The 17,942-nt window shown below is 51.0% G+C and overlaps 4 protein-coding genes across 4 annotated transcripts; 3 read left to right on the plus strand and 1 right to left on the minus strand.

The window, feature by feature from the left end:
- Positions 1–2,106: 2,106 nt before the first annotated feature.
- Positions 2,107–2,405, plus strand: BDZ99DRAFT_525115 (putative glucose repressible protein Grg1; the record flags this gene model as incomplete). The annotated part of the gene is made up of 3 exons (XM_033725973.1): positions 2,107–2,120; positions 2,176–2,338; positions 2,394–2,405. 3 exons carry the CDS (start codon positions 2,107–2,109, stop codon positions 2,403–2,405), a joined length of 189 nt encoding a protein of 62 aa, XP_033571725.1.
- Positions 2,406–3,330: 925 nt separating this feature from the next.
- BDZ99DRAFT_525116 (uncharacterized protein) lies at positions 3,331–3,814 on the plus strand (the record flags this gene model as incomplete). The annotated part of the gene is made up of 2 exons (XM_033725974.1): positions 3,331–3,426; positions 3,503–3,814. 2 exons carry the CDS (start codon positions 3,331–3,333, stop codon positions 3,812–3,814), a joined length of 408 nt encoding a protein of 135 aa, XP_033571726.1.
- A 4,003-nt stretch (positions 3,815–7,817) lies between these two features.
- On the minus strand, positions 7,818–9,700 carry BDZ99DRAFT_574981 (alpha/beta-hydrolase; the record flags this gene model as incomplete). Its single annotated transcript, XM_033728423.1, has 4 exons — positions 7,818–8,593; positions 8,642–9,047; positions 9,097–9,513; positions 9,575–9,700. The coding sequence occupies 4 exons, from the start codon at positions 9,698–9,700 to the stop codon at positions 7,959–7,961; spliced, it is 1,584 nt and encodes a 527-aa protein (XP_033571727.1). The 3' UTR covers positions 7,818–7,958.
- A 1,737-nt stretch (positions 9,701–11,437) lies between these two features.
- BDZ99DRAFT_490916 (putative carboxylesterase) lies at positions 11,438–13,170 on the plus strand (the record flags this gene model as incomplete). The annotated part of the gene is made up of 5 exons (XM_033723076.1): positions 11,438–11,593; positions 11,723–11,927; positions 11,978–12,062; positions 12,132–13,015; positions 13,073–13,170. The coding sequence occupies 5 exons, from the start codon at positions 11,438–11,440 to the stop codon at positions 13,168–13,170; spliced, it is 1,428 nt and encodes a 475-aa protein (XP_033571728.1).
- Between the last annotated feature and the right edge of the window lie 4,772 nt (positions 13,171–17,942).

A 17,942-nucleotide genomic window follows, 5' to 3' on the forward strand; every position in this document is an offset into this window, starting at 1 on the left:
CAATTTCGATGATTGAGTTGTATGAGACGATGGAGAATTTGCGTTCCAGACGTGTTGGTTAATTTGTATCACCTTGGGTGCTGTTTAGGAATCGTGCATAATATAGAGCTGAGGTGTGGTCTACTATATCACGTGACTGTACCTACCACGTGACCGATGGCAGTGGCTTCAATCATTGTCTACCGACCGAATTGCGGGTTCGAATAAGGGCATCAGTCTTCGTATTCTAGAGAGGTAGGGTTTGAGGAAAGTCGGAGACTAAATTGAAGGTTTTACATATATTAAGACGTAAAGGAGCGCTAGTGAGGATCGCCGGAGATCCAAGAGTGCAGACGCAGTCAATATCTCTCTTGCAACGTAGGTCTAAGACTTCGAGAGCGATCCGTGAAGAGTTGCTGATGAGCTGTAGCTGTAGTGAAGGCCGAGTTGTTGCGAGCTGCGGGTCAGTGTAAGGGATCGTGATGCGTTATCTCTCATCCACGTCTTCGGCTTCGCGTACCGGCGGCCACGGGGATCACGTATTTCTTCGCTTGTTCTCGGGGTAATGCCAACTACCTATCTGACTCCAGAAAACAACATCTACTAAAGCTCGAAGATTACTGACACCCAGCTAATCAACTTGGTCACTGATGTGTGGTTTCTCGCAAACGCTGTGCCCAGTGTGCGGGAGGGAAGGAAAATACAAGTTTCGATGGTGTGAGAAGTTCGATTGTCTAGCCATGGCAAATGACGGTGGTGGGCGGGGTTGGGTGCCAGCTGAAACGGAGAGGAAGCTGTGTGAGGGTTGCAAGGAGGCGGCGGAATCGGAGGAGTGGAGGAGCCGCCAAAGTTGGCTCTAGCGAACTCTCTTATTGCGGGCAAAGGTCGAACGACCATCAGCGGAGATTTCTACGAGGGGTGTGCGGTATCTGCTCTATTGGCTTCAGTGACGGTGGTTTGGAGGACTGAAAGATGTAGTATCAATCACTGCTTCTTTTCATTGAGATCCGTCGTGACCCGGTCTATTCTGTCTTATCTATCAACGAGGCCTCGCGTGTTTGGGCTTTCCCGGGAGCGATGCTAGATGCTGCTCCGAGGGCTATTGGATGTGGTAACGATCACTGTTCCTCCTGCAGTTCGCGGCTGGTGTTGCTATCTTATCCCCCGTGATCTTTGGTCTTGACATCACTCTCCCAGGTCTAGATTGCTGCTGATGATGTTGGACTCCGGTAACGGTGGATACGGGGGGCCAGGCTCCAGCTGGACTTCTAATGATAGACTTGGTATCTTGTAATGTGACTGTCTGTGCTATTACTGCGTGGTCCGGTATTGCTTTTGCTACTTTTACCTCTCGCTGCTTGTCAGACTTCTCCCGGGTTGAGGTTCCCTAGTATCAAGCTAAGGGAGGCTCGTGTCTGCAATTGAGGGGCATCTGCATGTGTTATCCACGCGTCGAGAGCGGACTGACCTTGAGATCCCGATCCATGAGGCCTCCCGTGTGTTGGAGCCCAACGGTGAGCTGCATCTCGTATGCCGTGCGTCCTCGGTACGATGAGGTGCAGACGCGGCCACCGCGATCCAAGTGGATATAGAGGGTCACACGGCGGTTGACATCGGTGGCGGGGCGGCCAGGAACGGCAGGCTTGCCCCGCCACATTAGGGTCTGGGCCCGGCTTCCGCCAAGGAGATGGTGGGACAGAAGCGATGACGTCGGTAATCTACTGTGGCTTGCCGCATGCGAAAGCAACAATTGGATGCCAGAATGCCTCTATGCCAGAATCGCCCATAGTGCGGATCTCTAGCTCTTGTCCATGATGACTGGCCGCGCGCGCCGTGCCGTCATGCCAAGCAGTGAATGGCCCTTGCCGTTTCCAGCGTAGCTTTCCGCGTGCCACTTGAGGCATTCCTTCCCGACGTCATCGCGACGACAGTTTGAGTGAGGGTCATGGGGTGAGGCAGTTGCACCGGCCGCTGGGTGCGTCATCTACGAGGCAGCAGCAGACGAGGGCATATATAAATCCACCGCCTGCCCGCTTCCTTTCTCCCTCATCCACCACCAACTCCACAATCACAATCACAACTACACAACACCAACCACCAACCAATCCCCAAACAACCAACTTCACAATGGACGCCATCAAGTACGTTCCAACCCTGCTTTGATCCTCAGCAATGGCCACTAACACCTCGCCCCAGGAACGCTGCCACCTCTGCCTCCGAGACCATCCAGCAGGGTGTCTCCGGCACCTCCAAGGAGGCCAACAAGCAGGTCGCCAAGGACTCTGATGCATCCCTCACCGACCGCGCCACCGCTGGCAAGGACGCTCTCTCGGACAAGGCCTCTGAGGAGAAGCACGCTGTAAGCAGTCCTGACACCAACAACTTCTCTCCATTCTGCTAACACCTCATCTCAGGCCAAGAAGTAAATGCTCCAAGCTCGACAACCACTTCACCTTCATCAGTCAATTCTAGGGATTATGGGCGATATCACGGCTATGCCTGGTCAGGGCCGCTTCTATAACTTAGCATCAATGAAATGACGGCTTCGGAACTCTGAACTCTCTCTTCTGTCGTGACCTGTGAATGTATGACTGCCTCGATATTATGTGAGACTTCCTTTCTACTCCTAGTTGTGCTCTTCTTCATTTACTGTGCCTAGACAGCATGGCCGTCAATGTTCTTCTACTTCAGCGTTGCCCTTAACAAGATGTGTAGGCCACTCCGTATAAAGTAAACACTGCATTGTTAGTGGTATGTGAGCAGACAGTCAGTGTAAGCGCTAAATGGAAGATGTCTCCAGGTGCCACTCGATTCGACTCTGGTCTGTAGTCGCAGACGCTCACAGATAGATGTGTACGGACTCTACCGCTGCTTGTGGTGTTCCAAGCAGCTTCCAAGCAATTGAAAAGCCGTCAATTCTATCAACTTGGTACATTCCAAGTGGACCTCGCACACGGCGCCTTCCTATCTCCGCCATCACGGTCTACCAAACGGGTCCCCACGAGTTTGGGGCAGCTTCTTCGCATCAGCAAGACCTCCTCACCGCATCGAATGTGGATGATCGAACCACCACTTCCTCTTCTCCGTCATCGAGACGCAAAGACACTGAAAATAGTAAGAGACCTCGCCTCAAGTCCTAAAGTCCACTCCCACCTATCCTCTGATTCCAAGGACCTCCCCGCGTCCCAAACGAAGCCACGATGCGCACAAGCTACCTCCAATCCTGCAGCCTCGGTACGGTCACCGGCGTGGAATAATACGTCATTAGCGTCACATACCTTGTAAATGCTAGAAAGGGCTTGGCGAAGAGCCCGCTATTCCTCTTCAAAAAGAATGGCCTGGAATCCAACGATGTCATCAGGTTCTGCATCTGTGGGGCCGTACCGAGCCATGTTCGTTGCGGAGGGGAGATGGCATTCGAGCCATTGGGGAGGCACTGTAACGCCTGTGGGTTCGACGAGGCGACGCGGTATACGGCTGTTAGGGATGAGATTGATGGGATTTGTCATGCGCATGTAGTAAGAATGGAAATGAGAGGGAACGTTTCAATCATTCGTCTTCGAAGACGTTTGAAGATGAGGATGAGAATAATTTGAAGATAGCAGACGAGGAGAACAAAAATGAGTCGGACAAGGAAGCTTCTGAGAAGAAGAAGGCCACGGAGTGCATCGTTTTCAAGATCAACGGGACTTTGGAGAGGGAGATGTCGGAAAAGGATTCGCGCTTGGATATGGTCACGCTGGCCAAAGACTCTTCGGGCGTCAACAAAGACACTGCATTCCATGAAAGTGGCCTTTCTTCTCCGCATCATCCTCTTCATCGAGCTCATATCTAGGAGTACGATTGTCACTGACTTCCTTGATTTAGCTTTAGTAGGAGTGTGATGAGGAATAATGTGTTAGCATTGGGTGAAGCTCAGCCTCCTTGTCCTTGCAAGCCAACTCACTAAGGCAAGTTTCTCTAGCATATATAAACCTACGTCCCTCTTCTTTCCTTTCCCAATTACCAAACTTCCTGAATCAACAAATCCACAGCTTTCAGCATTCACAGTCCTCCCGCTCAGCCATAAACTTGAAACCCGCCAGTAAACCACAACACATCTCTCGCAATGTGCCAAAAAACCACAACTACCTGCAACTACCTGCAACCACTGCAACGATAACGAAGATACCTACTCCCGATGCCTACCCTTCTGCATGAATAACCCGAAAGGCACCGTCTTTGACGCCCGTGCATGGGCCGGGTGCGAGTACCGCAGGCAGTACAATGAGCGGACAGATGAGTGTGACGAATGCTTTCGACGACAACTCGGTGGTAGGCGCTTCAGGTATTAGGGAAAGTTGGATAGGAAATGGAAGGGGTCCTTATTGATGCTGCGCCAATAGGTATACGTCGTAGCTTATATTCGAAACTTTGAGGCTGAGGTTCATGCCAGCTGTCATGGTGGTATTGTGATGAGGAATGTGTTAGCTTTAAGTGAAGGTGTGCCTCGTTATCGCTCGAAGCCAGTCTACCGTCACTTGAAGCCAGCTCACCGAAGGAAGTCATTCGAGGGTATGTAAACACTCCCTACGTCTTCTTCCTTTCCCATACTCAAACCTGCTCCATTACCACAGCCACAAATATCAGCAACCAGAAACCCAAACCACAAGCTTTAAACCCACCACCAAGCCACCATCACCACCACTTTCATAATGTGCAAGCACAATAAGCTCACCTGCACTAGATGTGGCTCCAAGCACGAAGCCTTCACCTCCTGCTCTGATTACCGCCGGCGCAACCCCCGCGTTGACCCCGACGCTATAGGCTCTGACGGCAATCCGAATTGCTCGAAGTGCACCATGATCTCGCGGGACTACCATATAATCCCGTACTGTTCTGCTTGCACTAATCAGTTATTCTAAAGTCATTCCGGTGACTATGAGTACCAGGGGGGCTCGGGAAAGGATAGGGAGCGAGTGAAGGAGATGCGGCGGACTAGAGACAGCAATTGAACGATGTAAACCACTGATGTTGAATCACTGTGAGAGAGAGGGAAGTGATGAGTGCGAAGAAACCTAGGCGGTATGGACTTCTGTGAAAGGCAGATATTGACGATTGCGTGGAAGAAGCAATTGAGCCGCTATCCAGGATCCTCCACACTTCGCAGTTCCAAAACATCACACAAAATCACTACTACCCATGCGGCTCCCTTGCATTTTACTTGAATGAGTTAAGTTTGGCACTCAATCGTAGGTTATCAGAATCCTTAATCCATTTGATTTGATTCTCACATCCCTATCGTCACTATCTTCTCCTCCACAGCGGTTGCAGATTTGGTTGGTGGCTTCACGCATTCTGGAAATTGGAGTTTAGAAGGAGGATGTTAGATAGCCGATGGTAATGGAAGTTGAGTTCGCAAGCGTGAGGTTGAAGGATTTGGTGAGGGAGTGAGGATAGCAGTAGGAAGGGGCATTAATAGTGTAAGAAGAAGTAAGGGAAGTGGTATGTTGCTGACGTAACAAATTAGTGAAGGTCGTTAGTGAAGGTAACAGACTTGGGTAGTGTGGCAGCGACTGTTTCGTCAGTGATCAGTATACTGAGTGGGGATTGGTGAACCGCTCGATTCGCTATCTACCTTACCACTCCCCTCCAGCTCTCTCTGCCCCTCTCTCTTTCATTCATCTCACTCCTTTTTAAGCACTCTGACTACTGACACTTCTCACACGAAGCTACCTTCTTCGCAGTGCTATGGAAATAGGGGCATTGCGCACAGGCCGGGTTTCCAGAGCCCACAAAGTCCATCCACGCGTGTTGCCGCCGGAAGTCGAAGCAGGGGGTGTAGATGGGGTAGTAGCCGCCGCAGCGAGAGCAGACTTCGTTGGTGGCTTTGCACATTTTGGGTTCAAGGGGTGATGTGGGATATTTCGGCTTGAAGTCTGATTAGTGTTGATGTTTCGGTGAGTATGGTGAGCAGAGGGTTGAGATTTGGAGAGAAAATGGGAAAAGAAAGTCGGCTTTATACTGCAAGCAGAATAGGTAAGAAGGTGGCAGAGTGATGTGGCGGCTTCATGAAGTGGCTTGTTAGTATCAAACAGTGAAGCGGTTCCTGCCACGTTATTCGAGTACGTGCTTGTCTGTTAGACACTTCACGAATGTACAGCTGCTGCATTGATGATGCTGGCATTGAAAGCCCTTCGAGGGTGGATGTCAGCCGCCTCCTTCTCTAATTCTTCTCCGTGATCGCTCAACTTATACCTCCGAGAACCGACAACCCCATCAAATACCGATCAGAGCACCTCAAACCCGCGACCCCAACACTGACGAGCGCCGGAATGTGCGTATACTCCAAATATACTGCCTGTCAACATGAAAGGCGTACCTCATGCTTCTTCTTCGTGAACGCGTGTCCTGAGTTCGGGGGCATTGACCGGAGAATGTTGCCTCCTAATGCACCCCGGGACCCTGACTGGAGATTTTTGCCTCCCGAACCCCCCTCGTGCCCTGATTCCAAGCACATAACTGTATTATGCGATACGTTATGCTCTGCTTACGAGCGTAACGATGGAGCGGACTAAAGCGATGGGGGAAGAGGAAGGATGAGGTCTCTGGAATAGATGACGGAGATGGACGTAGGAGAATGAGAATGGCTTCACTCACAAAGACACTTCACAAGTATGCCACACCATGTGACCCTGACATTGATATCCTTTCGAGTAGATATAAACGTACTTAGCTGCCTCCCTCCTCTTCTTTTCACTTATTTATCAACACTCAACTTACACCTACCAGAGCACTCCAAACCCCCAACTCAAACAACAAATACCGCCGAAATGTGCATCAACTTCATGTACACTAGCTGCCGTCATCCGAGGCGTGCCTCCTGCCTCTCTTTCATCAACGCGCATCCCGACTTCGGGGGCATAGACCAGAGAATGCTGCCTCGCGACGCGCCCCCGTGCCCTAACTTCAAACACAATCTTGTATATTGCGAGAAACTATGCCCTGGTTGCGAGCATAACAGTCGAGCGGAACAAGGCGATGGGGCGAGTAGAAGGGGAAGAGGAAGAATCGCGTATGAGTATCTGGAATAGATGATGTAGATGGGCGTAGGGGAATGAGAATGACTTCACTTACAAAATACAAATTATCGGCTGCGATGAATAGTGAAACACGAAAGCACTACACCGTGTAGATTTTGCTCGTCTCCCAAGGTACGACCGCGCTTGCTACGCCTTCGATGTCAACGGTGAAGTCCGCACATCGTCAATTGCTTCACCCGCCGCCACATCACTCGCGGTATTTTGGCATCAAAGGATGCAGCGGTTCCGACCGGCCATGCTAATCGAGTCCAACAGCAGCCTGTTGGCGTGTCAGCTACTTCACGAGTATGCCACATCGGTCGAAGCTGACATTGAGTGCCCTAGGAGTAGATATGAGCCTCTTCTACCGCCGCCTCCGCAATTTTTATACTGCTCTATCAATCTTCAAACTCACATCTCCAGGGATCCAAGAATACTAAGCCATAGTCAACACCTAAGCAACCAAACCACCAAAAATATGCGACCGTAACCATTACGCCCCGTGCAAATATCTTAGGCGCCTTTGGTACTTACCTATCCCGAACGCACGCCCTGGAGGCAACATTTATTCTCCTTGCAGCGCCGTGTGTAGTAAGCACTACGACAAATATTCTCCGAAATTATGCCCGTGGTGTAAGGCTGAAAGTGGAACGAGCCAGAGGTCTAGTGAAGATGAAGGGGTATCTGGAGGAGATGATACAGCAAGATTGAGGTTCTTAATGGGATTCATAATTAATAGTATTGACTATGAGGAATGCTAGCTGTGCAGATGTTGTTCCCGCGTGTACTCTTCATACATTCACTTGTACAAAGCGACCAAACCCGATGAATCCTATCATGGTAATTTATATGTATACAGATTATTGAACATGAAAATCGTTGCCCCGTTTCTACTCATCCTCTTCACGCCACCTATACTTACGCATAATAAGCGTTCTGAAGCCAATAACATCTCAAATTGCTCCCCGGATCATGGAACGGCGCAACACCAGTAACATTAAGATCCTCCGCCGTGCCAAAGAGCCCGTACTGCGGGAAAGACGGCAAACCCTCTGCACTCGGAACCCCAGCCACCGCAAACGTAGTGATCCAGTCCTGCAACACTACCGCGACGGTATCGTTAACGACGGACGGGGACGGGCCGTCGTAAAAAGTATAGGGAACGTCCTCGCCGTGGACTCCAGGCGGAACACTAAAGACGTAGTTGTAGGATTTGTTCTTGTAAGCCCGGGCGAGGTAGTTTGTGTTGCACACGAAGACGACTTCGGCCCAGAAGGTGGAGGAGCGCCCGAATTCGGTCGTGTAGCCGTATGCGCCGCTGTAGTCGGGGGGGTACAGTACTTCCGTGATGATGGTGAAGACGGTGGGGGAGATGTCGGGGAAAAGGTTGCGGACGTTCTGGGCGAATGTTGCGTCGGTCTGCACGGGGGCGGTGAAGAGAGCGCCCTCGTTCGAGTTGTGGCCGATTAGGAGATTCAGGCTCTGGTCGAATTTTCCTTGGGATAGGAGGATGCCGGGTAGAGCGGGTGAAAACACGCCGTCAACAGTCGGTCCTGAGGACGTGAGCGCGTGCAAAGTGTGAGTGAGTGGAGCGTACTGACCAAACGTGAAACTGCCGTAATCTGACCCTTCGGTAATGTTTCTGTTTACCGCTTGCAGCTGTGTTGTCGACAAGCCCTTCAATTTTTGCAGCGTAGAGACACCTGATGAGTTCAAAACCTCGTGGAAAAGGCGCTCCTCCTGATCATTGTTTGGAATGGGAGCAAATCCAGGACTCTGTAGGATAGCTTGTTGAAACGGCACTTTCCCTTTGGACCCGCCGTAGGCTGTAATTTGATGTTCGATGCTCCCTGCACCTGCAGACTCCCCAATGACAGTCACCCGGTTTGGATCTCCTCCGAAAAGATGGATGTACTTCTGGACCCAATCAAAAGCAAGACGCTGGTCATAGAGTCCAGCATTAGCGGTTCCGTTTTGCGACTGGTATGTGGAACCAGAGAGCCACCCCTATACCAGAATCAGCAATGCTTGCTATGGAAGGGTTAGATTGGCGTACGAAAAGACCAAGACGATAGTTCATAGCAACGTAGATGATGCCCTGACCCGTGGCTTGCTCGCTCCTTGCAATTAGGCCAGCAGGGCTTCCAGCTTTCGTGCCCAGCGTATATCCTCCGCCATAGACCCAAGCAAGGACAGCCGCCCCTTTCTGGGTACCGTTGAAAATGGCTTGCGGGACAGCGACATCTAAGAAAAGACAGTCTTCGTTCTCACTGGGAGATGGGGGAGGAGCAGCACTGAGGCCTTCGGCTGCGAGGATCCATGCCGGGTATGCTTGCGGACAGATGAAACCTGCAGATCCATCGTTGACAGTTCGGTTTGTCGTCCGGGGTGGAACGGGAGCTTCAAAACGCAAATCTCCCATGGGCGGCTCAGCAAAACGAATGTTTGAGAAGGTGTAGTAATCTCCAGTCGCCTGATCAAGCAAAAGTTGAGTATTTAAGAACGTCCAAACGGTAAAGGAGTGAGTTGCATACATTGAATGTGGCTTGGTTGACACTATATCCAAGATCGACGGTCGGCAAGCACAACGCGCGAGGCGCGTTGGACAATGCCAGGAGAAGTAACAAGCTCTCGGTCAGGCTAGCGGCTTGAAGTCGCATTATTGTGATGCGAGAAGTAGTTTTTGCGTGACTAAGGGACGATGGAAGCCAAAGTTTGCTTTCATGACCAGCACCTTCTTATTTGTATACTAATAGCAAGAAAGTGCGTGCTGGTCAAGTAATAGCGCCATTACCGATTATATCTGCCGTGCGGTATTCGGTCCTAACGAGGAAGGGCCCTAGCATAGAAGTGGCGCTTAATAATGCCCAATACGACGGATCGCACGTCTAGATCTACTAAATTTGATGTGGGTTGCAAAAGCAGGGGCTGGGCTTAGTGCGCTGTTATATGATCCTAATCGTCAGGGTCCAGGATATCCTAGCAAGGAGAATAAATAAGGCACCGGTCACAACGGTGCCAAAGGGACAATCCACCCCAATATCACCTCATTTACCCACTGCTGTGAGACTTCAGATTGATAGCTTTTAGAGGAGTTCAGAGAAAGGTTAGCCGATGTTCAGGAGTCCACAGGTTGTAGTATAAGCGCCAAATCAGCGCGCTTTTTCTTCCACGAAGAGGCAATTCAACGTCTCGAAAAGTCAGATATTTCACCGGGCACGGCCCGCAGCCGATCTGCGGGGCATCCCGCTAGTGCCTTTCGGCGCATGGAACTAGTGGCGCCCCAAAACACCAAAACCAACGGCACTGCCAAGACTCCCATCATTACAGCAGCATCCTAAGACCCCACAACATAGGAGAAGAAGTAACTGACTAGAAGGCCAATATCAGCGGCCTTGAAATAAGTATCTTTCCAGTTACCGTTCTATTTGACTTGCCTGACTGCCACAACTGCCGACATTTGGCCCCTGTCTGGCCAAGCTTTGGCTTCATGTAGGTACCACTTCATCTCCTTGGTGGTGATCAAACGTTAGGAAAGCATGACTGCCAGCCCATCACTGCACTAAACCACGATGTCGGTCCGAGCATCCCAGGTTTCCCCGCAGCGACGTGTTCTATCTTTCTTCCACGTCTTGGTATATCTTCTCGCATCGTTCCACAGTTCTGATCCCAGCATGTCCCAGCTGCCTCGGCATCTCTTCACTCATTTGCGCTCAATCCTCCACCAGGAATAATCTAGGCCGTGCGTGCACCTAATTCGCGTCTCTAAGTCAATTCGACAGGCTAGTTGCTATGCCTGCTTCCCCCAGAACCGGATTGCATCACCAGCTCCCGCTTTTCTCACCCTATTAGACTCCGTGATGCGTGCAAGGAACTTCAACCAGGGTCTCTAAACTTTGCGGGGCATGCGAAGACCGACGTCTCTGACATCGAACAAAGGCTCAGCCTGCCGCCCTTAACTTTGAAGGCTGCGCTGTGGGGCGGCGGGCACGCGTAGGATCGAGCATTGCATTATTCATAGTCAGAGACCCTTCGGCCCGTCGTGGTCATGCGCCACGGTGAGGCAGACAAGTTCTAGCCTGGTAAGACACTTTCGAGTGCCCCTAAGTAGTCCTGCCTTGATTAATGGCCTTTTAGGCTTGGCTGTGTGAGTGCGAGCTTGAGGCCCTGCACCGTGAAATTCAAAGCAACTGGGAGTGAGAGATTTCCTGTATGTTTTGATTCCCATTTATCTTTATAAGTCGCGCGGCGTAGGTCTCGTCTCTGGCTGTCACATCATATTCGTTTCATCTTCACTACGAACCATGGGCGTCATTACAAAAGTGTGGCTGGTTACCAGCTGCCTACAGCTCGCTACGACTGCTTTCTGGCCCTTTGGGCCCGGCGGACCAGTTTCCATGTCGAGTGGCTGGGTTGTGGGCCGGGCTGCCCAAAACAGGACTCAGGTCTCCCAGTACCTTGGTATTCCGTTCGCAGTCCCCCCTGTTGGCAGCTTGCGATGGACAGCTCCCACAGGGTATACCGGGAACGGCGTTATCACAGCAACGAAATTTGTAAGCTGCTTCCTTATCTTGCAATTTTCACCTATTCTTGCGAACATTTTAGCTCACACATCATCTAGTCACCGTATGTATAACGTGCACCATTGGCACAGATTAAAATTGCAGGGTCGCTAAGGCCAGCAAAGTGACTGCCCTGCCAACCTCGGAGCGATAGCAGCACTCGCCAACTCTCCGGAACTAGTTGGACCAAATGCCGTTCGTATTGCAGCTGCTCTTGGCCAGGTTGGCGATACGCAGAGTGAGGATTGCCTGACCCTCAACATCTGGACGAAGCCCCAGACGGGAGAAAAGGCCAAGGCGGTGCTTTTTTGGATTTATGGAGGAGGTCAGTTTCGATTCTGGTTCGAGCGCAAAAACACTGACAAAGAGCAACAGCATTCTCCACTGGCAACACGGCAAATCCCATATACGACGGAGAGTTCTTGGCCGAGGACGAAGATGTTGTCGTTGTCAGTGCGAAGTAAGCATTGCAACTCCTTGCTATCAAAGGCGTTCTCGTTCTATTACTAGAAAAAGCTAACTGACATAGTTATCGCATTAACATTTTTGGATTCCCCGGTCTTCCAGGCCTTGATCAGAACCTTGGCTTGTTAGACCAGCGTCTGGCAATTGAGTGGGTTCAGAAGAACATCGCTGCATTTGGTGGTGACCCTAAACGGATTACGATTTTCGGGCAATCAGCCGGTGGCGCCTCTGTGGATTACTACTCGTATGCGTGGGTCAGTAACCCAATCGTTGCTGGCTTCATCGAGGAGTCCGGCACTGCTACCAGCTTCTTGAGCTATTCGGGCTCTTCCACCAACAACACCGCGCAATGGTACAACGCCACAGCAAAGCTAGGATGTGGTGGACCGGAGGCAGGCATCAACAAAACAGTTGCCTGCGCAAGAAAGAAAAGCTTCCAGGATGTCTTAAATGCAAGCAGCACCGGCATGTTTGCCGCAACGATCGATGAAAAGGTCATCTTCAGCGATTATCCCGGCAGGGCATCAGCTGGGCTGTTTACTAAGGAGCCGTATTTGATCAGAAACGCCGACTACGAAGCAGGTGTATTCAAAATTGGCCTCGACCTTCCCGATGCCGTATGGGACATAGCCGATCTGTCCAGTTTCACTTGTCCTGCCGCCAGCGCTGCCAAGGCTCGTGCTGCAAACGGTGTCCCGGTTTGGAGATATCGTTGGTTTGGCGAATTCCCCAATACCCGTCTCACGCTCAACCCAAGCAGCGGCGCATGGCATGGAAGCGAGCTGCCGATCGTCTTTGGCACAGCTGAGTCAGTAACTCTAACTCCGAATACGCCTGCTGAAGTCGCTATCATAAAATACGTTCAAGGCGCTTGGGCGGCTTTCGCAAAAAACCCCTCTGGAGGTCTTTCTGCTGCTCCATATGAATGGCCAACATACCAGCCTCTAGGTAGGTCATTTGAAGTCGCGCATATAGTTCTGAGAAGTGACGCTAACAATAATGTAGGAGACACCCTTGTTCGCCTAGGATATAACAATGAGTCAACGGCCTCGTATGCTTTTCCTCTCCAATATGACGCCGGCTGTATCCTAGTGGAGCAGTAAAAGATGGCAGCTACCTCGTAATTTTACTAGGCGGAGGAGCTGAACTTCAGAGTGCAACGTTGGATCACTATGACTATGGCATGGAGGCAGAATTGAGTGGGAAGTGAAACTAACTTCCACTCGTTTTGAAGCAACTCCCAAGTCATTAAAACTCTACCACATCACAATCATAAAAGCGATGCAGTTACCTTAGTACACGATTTCAGACGTGAAACCTATATCATGGAGGTGCTATACGCATGTGGATATCAGTCGTCCGTCGGCGACGTGGTCAAGAATGGGAGGTCATAAGTGATTGGCTGAAATACATGGCCAATTACATCTGCCAAACCCGCAAGCACGTCGTCCGTTACGTCCAGATGCGAAGCGAGTTATTCTTCTAAGTTCATCACTCAGGCGGTCTACGCTAGATTGCCTCGTCTGTACGATTGGCGAGATTGCTGATTCGCAGCTCCGTGAGCCCCTGATGGACTTCCTATTCCGCTGGCAACGGGTACAAAATGCCACCGCAGACGTCGGTGCTACGAGTTTTGCTGACGCCCTCGTGTGAAGCCTCACCTATAGTTACCGTGTCGTTCGGATTTAGCAATTTTTACTTTGCCAACTCATTTGGTGTTGTCACTGCCACTTCATGTTCCCCGAACTCATAGCTCTCCTTTTCTTACTGCTTCCCCTCTATCATTGCTCTCTCAAACCCGTGACTTGCAATTCTCAGATACCAATCAAGCATCGACCGCTAAGTTGGCAATACTAAGAACTAAGCACCAAGATGTGCTTCCACATCACCGAAACTTGTACTGAGTGCAAAAACCAGTACAGATACCCGTGCCGCAGCCCATGCCATCTATACCTATCTGCCCATCCCGAGTACCATGCTGACGACGATATCCCCCCCGAAGCTCCTCCATGCTCATTCTCTGACGTGATAAACCACGACTCCCCGTGCCGGGAATGCCGAGAGTCTCTAGGGGGTAAAGGAAGCCGGCGGGTCCCATGGGCGGAGGACACTAACGGGGGCCGATGAGGTATGCAGAACAGATGACGATGAAGTGAATATCATGGCCAGACCACCGAGAATAACACGAACCTGACCGATAGAAATTCACTGCTCAAACTTGTGAAGCCATCGTGCGTTTACAATGCCGTTTCCCGTTGCACTGACTGCCACCTCACTTGCAATCACCCCCTACCCCAGACTGCTCATATAAAACGCTGCTCTTCTTCAATGTATTGCTTCTATTCCATACCACTAAGATCTCAACCTTAAGACTTCAACCCTCAGACTCTAACCTCCAACCTCCAAGCCCTGACTCAAACATTCCCTGCATCGTCGCCCACCATCACCGAAATGTGCACCACCACCAACACAGCCTGCACGCACTGCGGCATCACGACCGCGAAGCGCTACCCCTGCGGCGCGTTCTTGAGCCTCTATCCCGAGCTCTGCATCCGCCCACTCTTCACTAATCCTGTTCCCCCCACCGCGCCGCAGTGCGAGCACCCGGGCCATGCGCATTCGTTCCAGCGGATTTGTCAGGAGTGTCGGGGGAAGGCGAAGGGCCCGAGGGCGCGGCGTGGGAAGCAGGTTGTTTGAGGCGGGAAAGAAGATAGCGGACTGCGGAAGGGGGGTTGGGGGAGGAGAGATAGAAATGAGATGAAGTTGACGCGTGAGAAGAGTGTACTATGATGTGTAGTACGATGTGAGTGGTGACAGTGACGTATTGGTGTACTGGCCTGGTTCTTTTATCGAGAGCTTTTAGGTGTGTCGAGGATGTATGTATCTGTCAAGTTGGAGAAGCGAAAGTCCGCATGGGGGCTCGCTGCTTTGGATACTATGGAAAGTTGGAGAGATGTAGAAGCGGAGCCTTAGCTGGGGCTAGGGAGAATGAGGGTAACTTACTTCAGTTCTCGGATCGACCCTCAAAGCTGTGAATGTTGATAACGTGACGTTGGTACGTTGACCATACCCGGCCACGTTACTCGACTTCAATCCTCCAGTACGTTGTTCGAATCCAAGTCACCAGCACGTTGGCAGCCACATCACTTACCATGCGCCAGCCTCCTAGAACCTCGACTATAAATTCCCCCCTTTTTCTTCGTCAACCCGCAAACCTGAGACTTACAACCTGGAAACCAAGCATAATCACGACTGCAAATCCAAAACGAGAACCATACACCACCAAGAACCATCAAAATGTGCCAATTCGTTACCTCTACTTGCCGCGAATGTTCAGCGGTTAAGAGCTTCATAGTGCCATGCATTAGCATGCTTTCCACATACCCCCAAATTAGTAGGCACCACCCTTTCCCCCCTAACGGGCCTCAATGTCCAATCGGGCAGCACAATGTAGTGGAAAAGGCAGGTTTATGTGGAGTCCGACTATGTTACAACGCCGGCAATGGAGGACAACAGAGCTTTTGGGGTGGAGGTTCTGGGGAAGGAGGTTTTGGGGGAGGAGGCTTTGGAGGAGGACAAGGCTTTGGGGGAGGAGGCTTTGGGGGAGGGCAAAGCTTTGGGGGGCGGCAAGGCTCTGGAATTTGGCGAGGTTCTAGAGGTGGGCGAGGATATAGCGGAGGGCAAAGCCATGGCCGGGGAAGTCAGTTTTGATAAAGAAGATAGATTATTTAGAATAATACTGTCGAGAGAGTGGGTGGCAGTCATGGAGCCTTGGTTGGAGCTAGGAGAATGAGAGTAGCTTACTCCACTTAACAGAGTTGACCCTAAAAGCCGTGACTATTGATAATGTGAGGTTGGTGTATTGATATTGTGAAGTTGGTGTATTGACCATGGTCGGCCACGTTACTCGAGTTCAATTCTCCAGTACGTACGTTGTTCGAATCCAAGGTCACCAGTGTGTTGGCAGCCACATCACGTCCCACGCGCCGGTCTCCCAGAATCTCGAATATATATTCCTTCCTCATCTTACTCACTCCTCTTCTTTCATCAACCTTAAATCCTAAAATTAAAACATTAAACACCATCACGACTAGGAATCCAAACCGAAAACCATACACCACAAAGAGCCATCAAAATGTGCAAGCGCGGTTTCACTACCTGCCCCATTTGCTCAACGTCTGGCAGCTGGAGAAAGGCCTGCGTTCCCATGGTTTACATGTACCCCCAATTTGACTTGGACAACTTTCTCCCTCCCAACGCACCTCCATGTCCAGCTGGGGAAAATAGGGTTTCGGAACATCAAATGCCGTGTGGACAATGCATCTTCAATAGGCGTATGCTGAATTACGAATCGAGCCGAGGTGGAGGCGGAGGCGGAGGCGGAGGCGGAGGCGGAGGCGGAGGCGGAGACAACGGCGGCAATGAAGGAGGACAAAGCTTCGGCAGTGGGCAAGGATCTAGAGGCGGGCGAGGATATGAAGGAGGACAAAGCTTTGGGGGCGAGCGAGGCTCTGGAGGAGGGCCAGGATTTGTTGGAAGACAAAGCTTTAGGGGCAGGCGAGGGCCCGGAGAAGACCTAGAAGATGGTGAAGGTCAAATCCATGGTAGGATTGGTTACTTTACACATTTTCTGGATTGGGAATAGCGAGAGAGTGGGTAGGACTAGATAGAATGAAAGAAACTTGACTTATGAACAAAAGTCGTTCTGACTGTGGGTGATGATGATACTGTGATGATACTTCTGCGAAGCTGATCTTAACTCTACTACGTTGTCCGAGTAACACCTTACTATCACCCTTTCACCACATCACCAAAAGCTACCACTGCGAGGGCTTCGACTGAATACATAAACTCCCTCCTCTTCCTCCGCTACGCTACGAAATTTCCAAATTTTACCTTAAGCATCCACTCTAAGCCCCAATACACAAAGAAAAAAAAAGTTATGTCCACTAGTGCAGCACCAGAGCCTTTTACCACATCGGAGCCTTTTACTGCACCGCCTACACCCCCCTAGCACTAGAACTAAGGGCGGTTACCATCAATCTCCAAAGTCTACCTCCCTCCCGCTAACCCCCTTTCCCTCACAATGCGCCCCCGTGTCCAGTCAAGCAAAATAACTCCAGCTATTGCGGCCCTTAGCCATGTCGGGAGTGTTGCAGCCCAGTAATGACCGAGGCGTGGCGCTTGCTTCTCAGGGGCGGGATCCCAAACTGGGGACGGGAGAGAAACAAAGAGAAGGAGAGTGACTCGGGAGGCGGAGGAAGAGGGGTGTTAGGGGTATTATGGGGTCTTGAGGGGAGGTCAGAGAGGTTGGGCGATATGGGATATTGATGCTCGATAGTGTTGATGCGGATGGAGTAGGGAGCAGAGTCTGAGGACTAGATCAGCCGCTTAACGAATAAGAATTGACGACTCCAGGATAGGACTACGGGCGATAGTTACCTCTTTCTTCTTCATTCCACGTGATAGTTAGCACACCGCCAAATCACTCTACGCTGGCAAGTATGACACCTTTCCCAGATAAATCCCCTCCTCTTTGCTACTTCCTTACCAAAATTTTTAAACTTCACATCAAGCCCTTAAATATAACAAACTTGCCAGAACCGATATGCGTTGCCAAAGCACCCTAACCTGTCGCAACTGCGGCAGTACTGGGACCACTCGCATCGCCTGCGACCTATTCAAGCAGAGCCACCCCTGGTTCCTTCCCCTTGCCACCGAGCACGGGGAATTCTTCTCGGCTCGCTTACCTCCTGAAGCGCCGCCATGCTCTCACACGGAAAACGAAGACCTCAGGCGATGAAGCTGTGAAGGGTGCCGTGATAGCAGAGCGCGTGGAGGCCAGGAGCGGCGGCCTATTTGGAATATGAGTAGG

The sequence above is a fragment of the Mytilinidion resinicola genome, assembly GCF_010093595.1.
Source record: "Mytilinidion resinicola strain CBS 304.34 unplaced genomic scaffold BDZ99scaffold_20, whole genome shotgun sequence".
Classification (NCBI taxonomy): domain Eukaryota; kingdom Fungi; phylum Ascomycota; class Dothideomycetes; order Mytilinidiales; family Mytilinidiaceae; genus Mytilinidion; species Mytilinidion resinicola.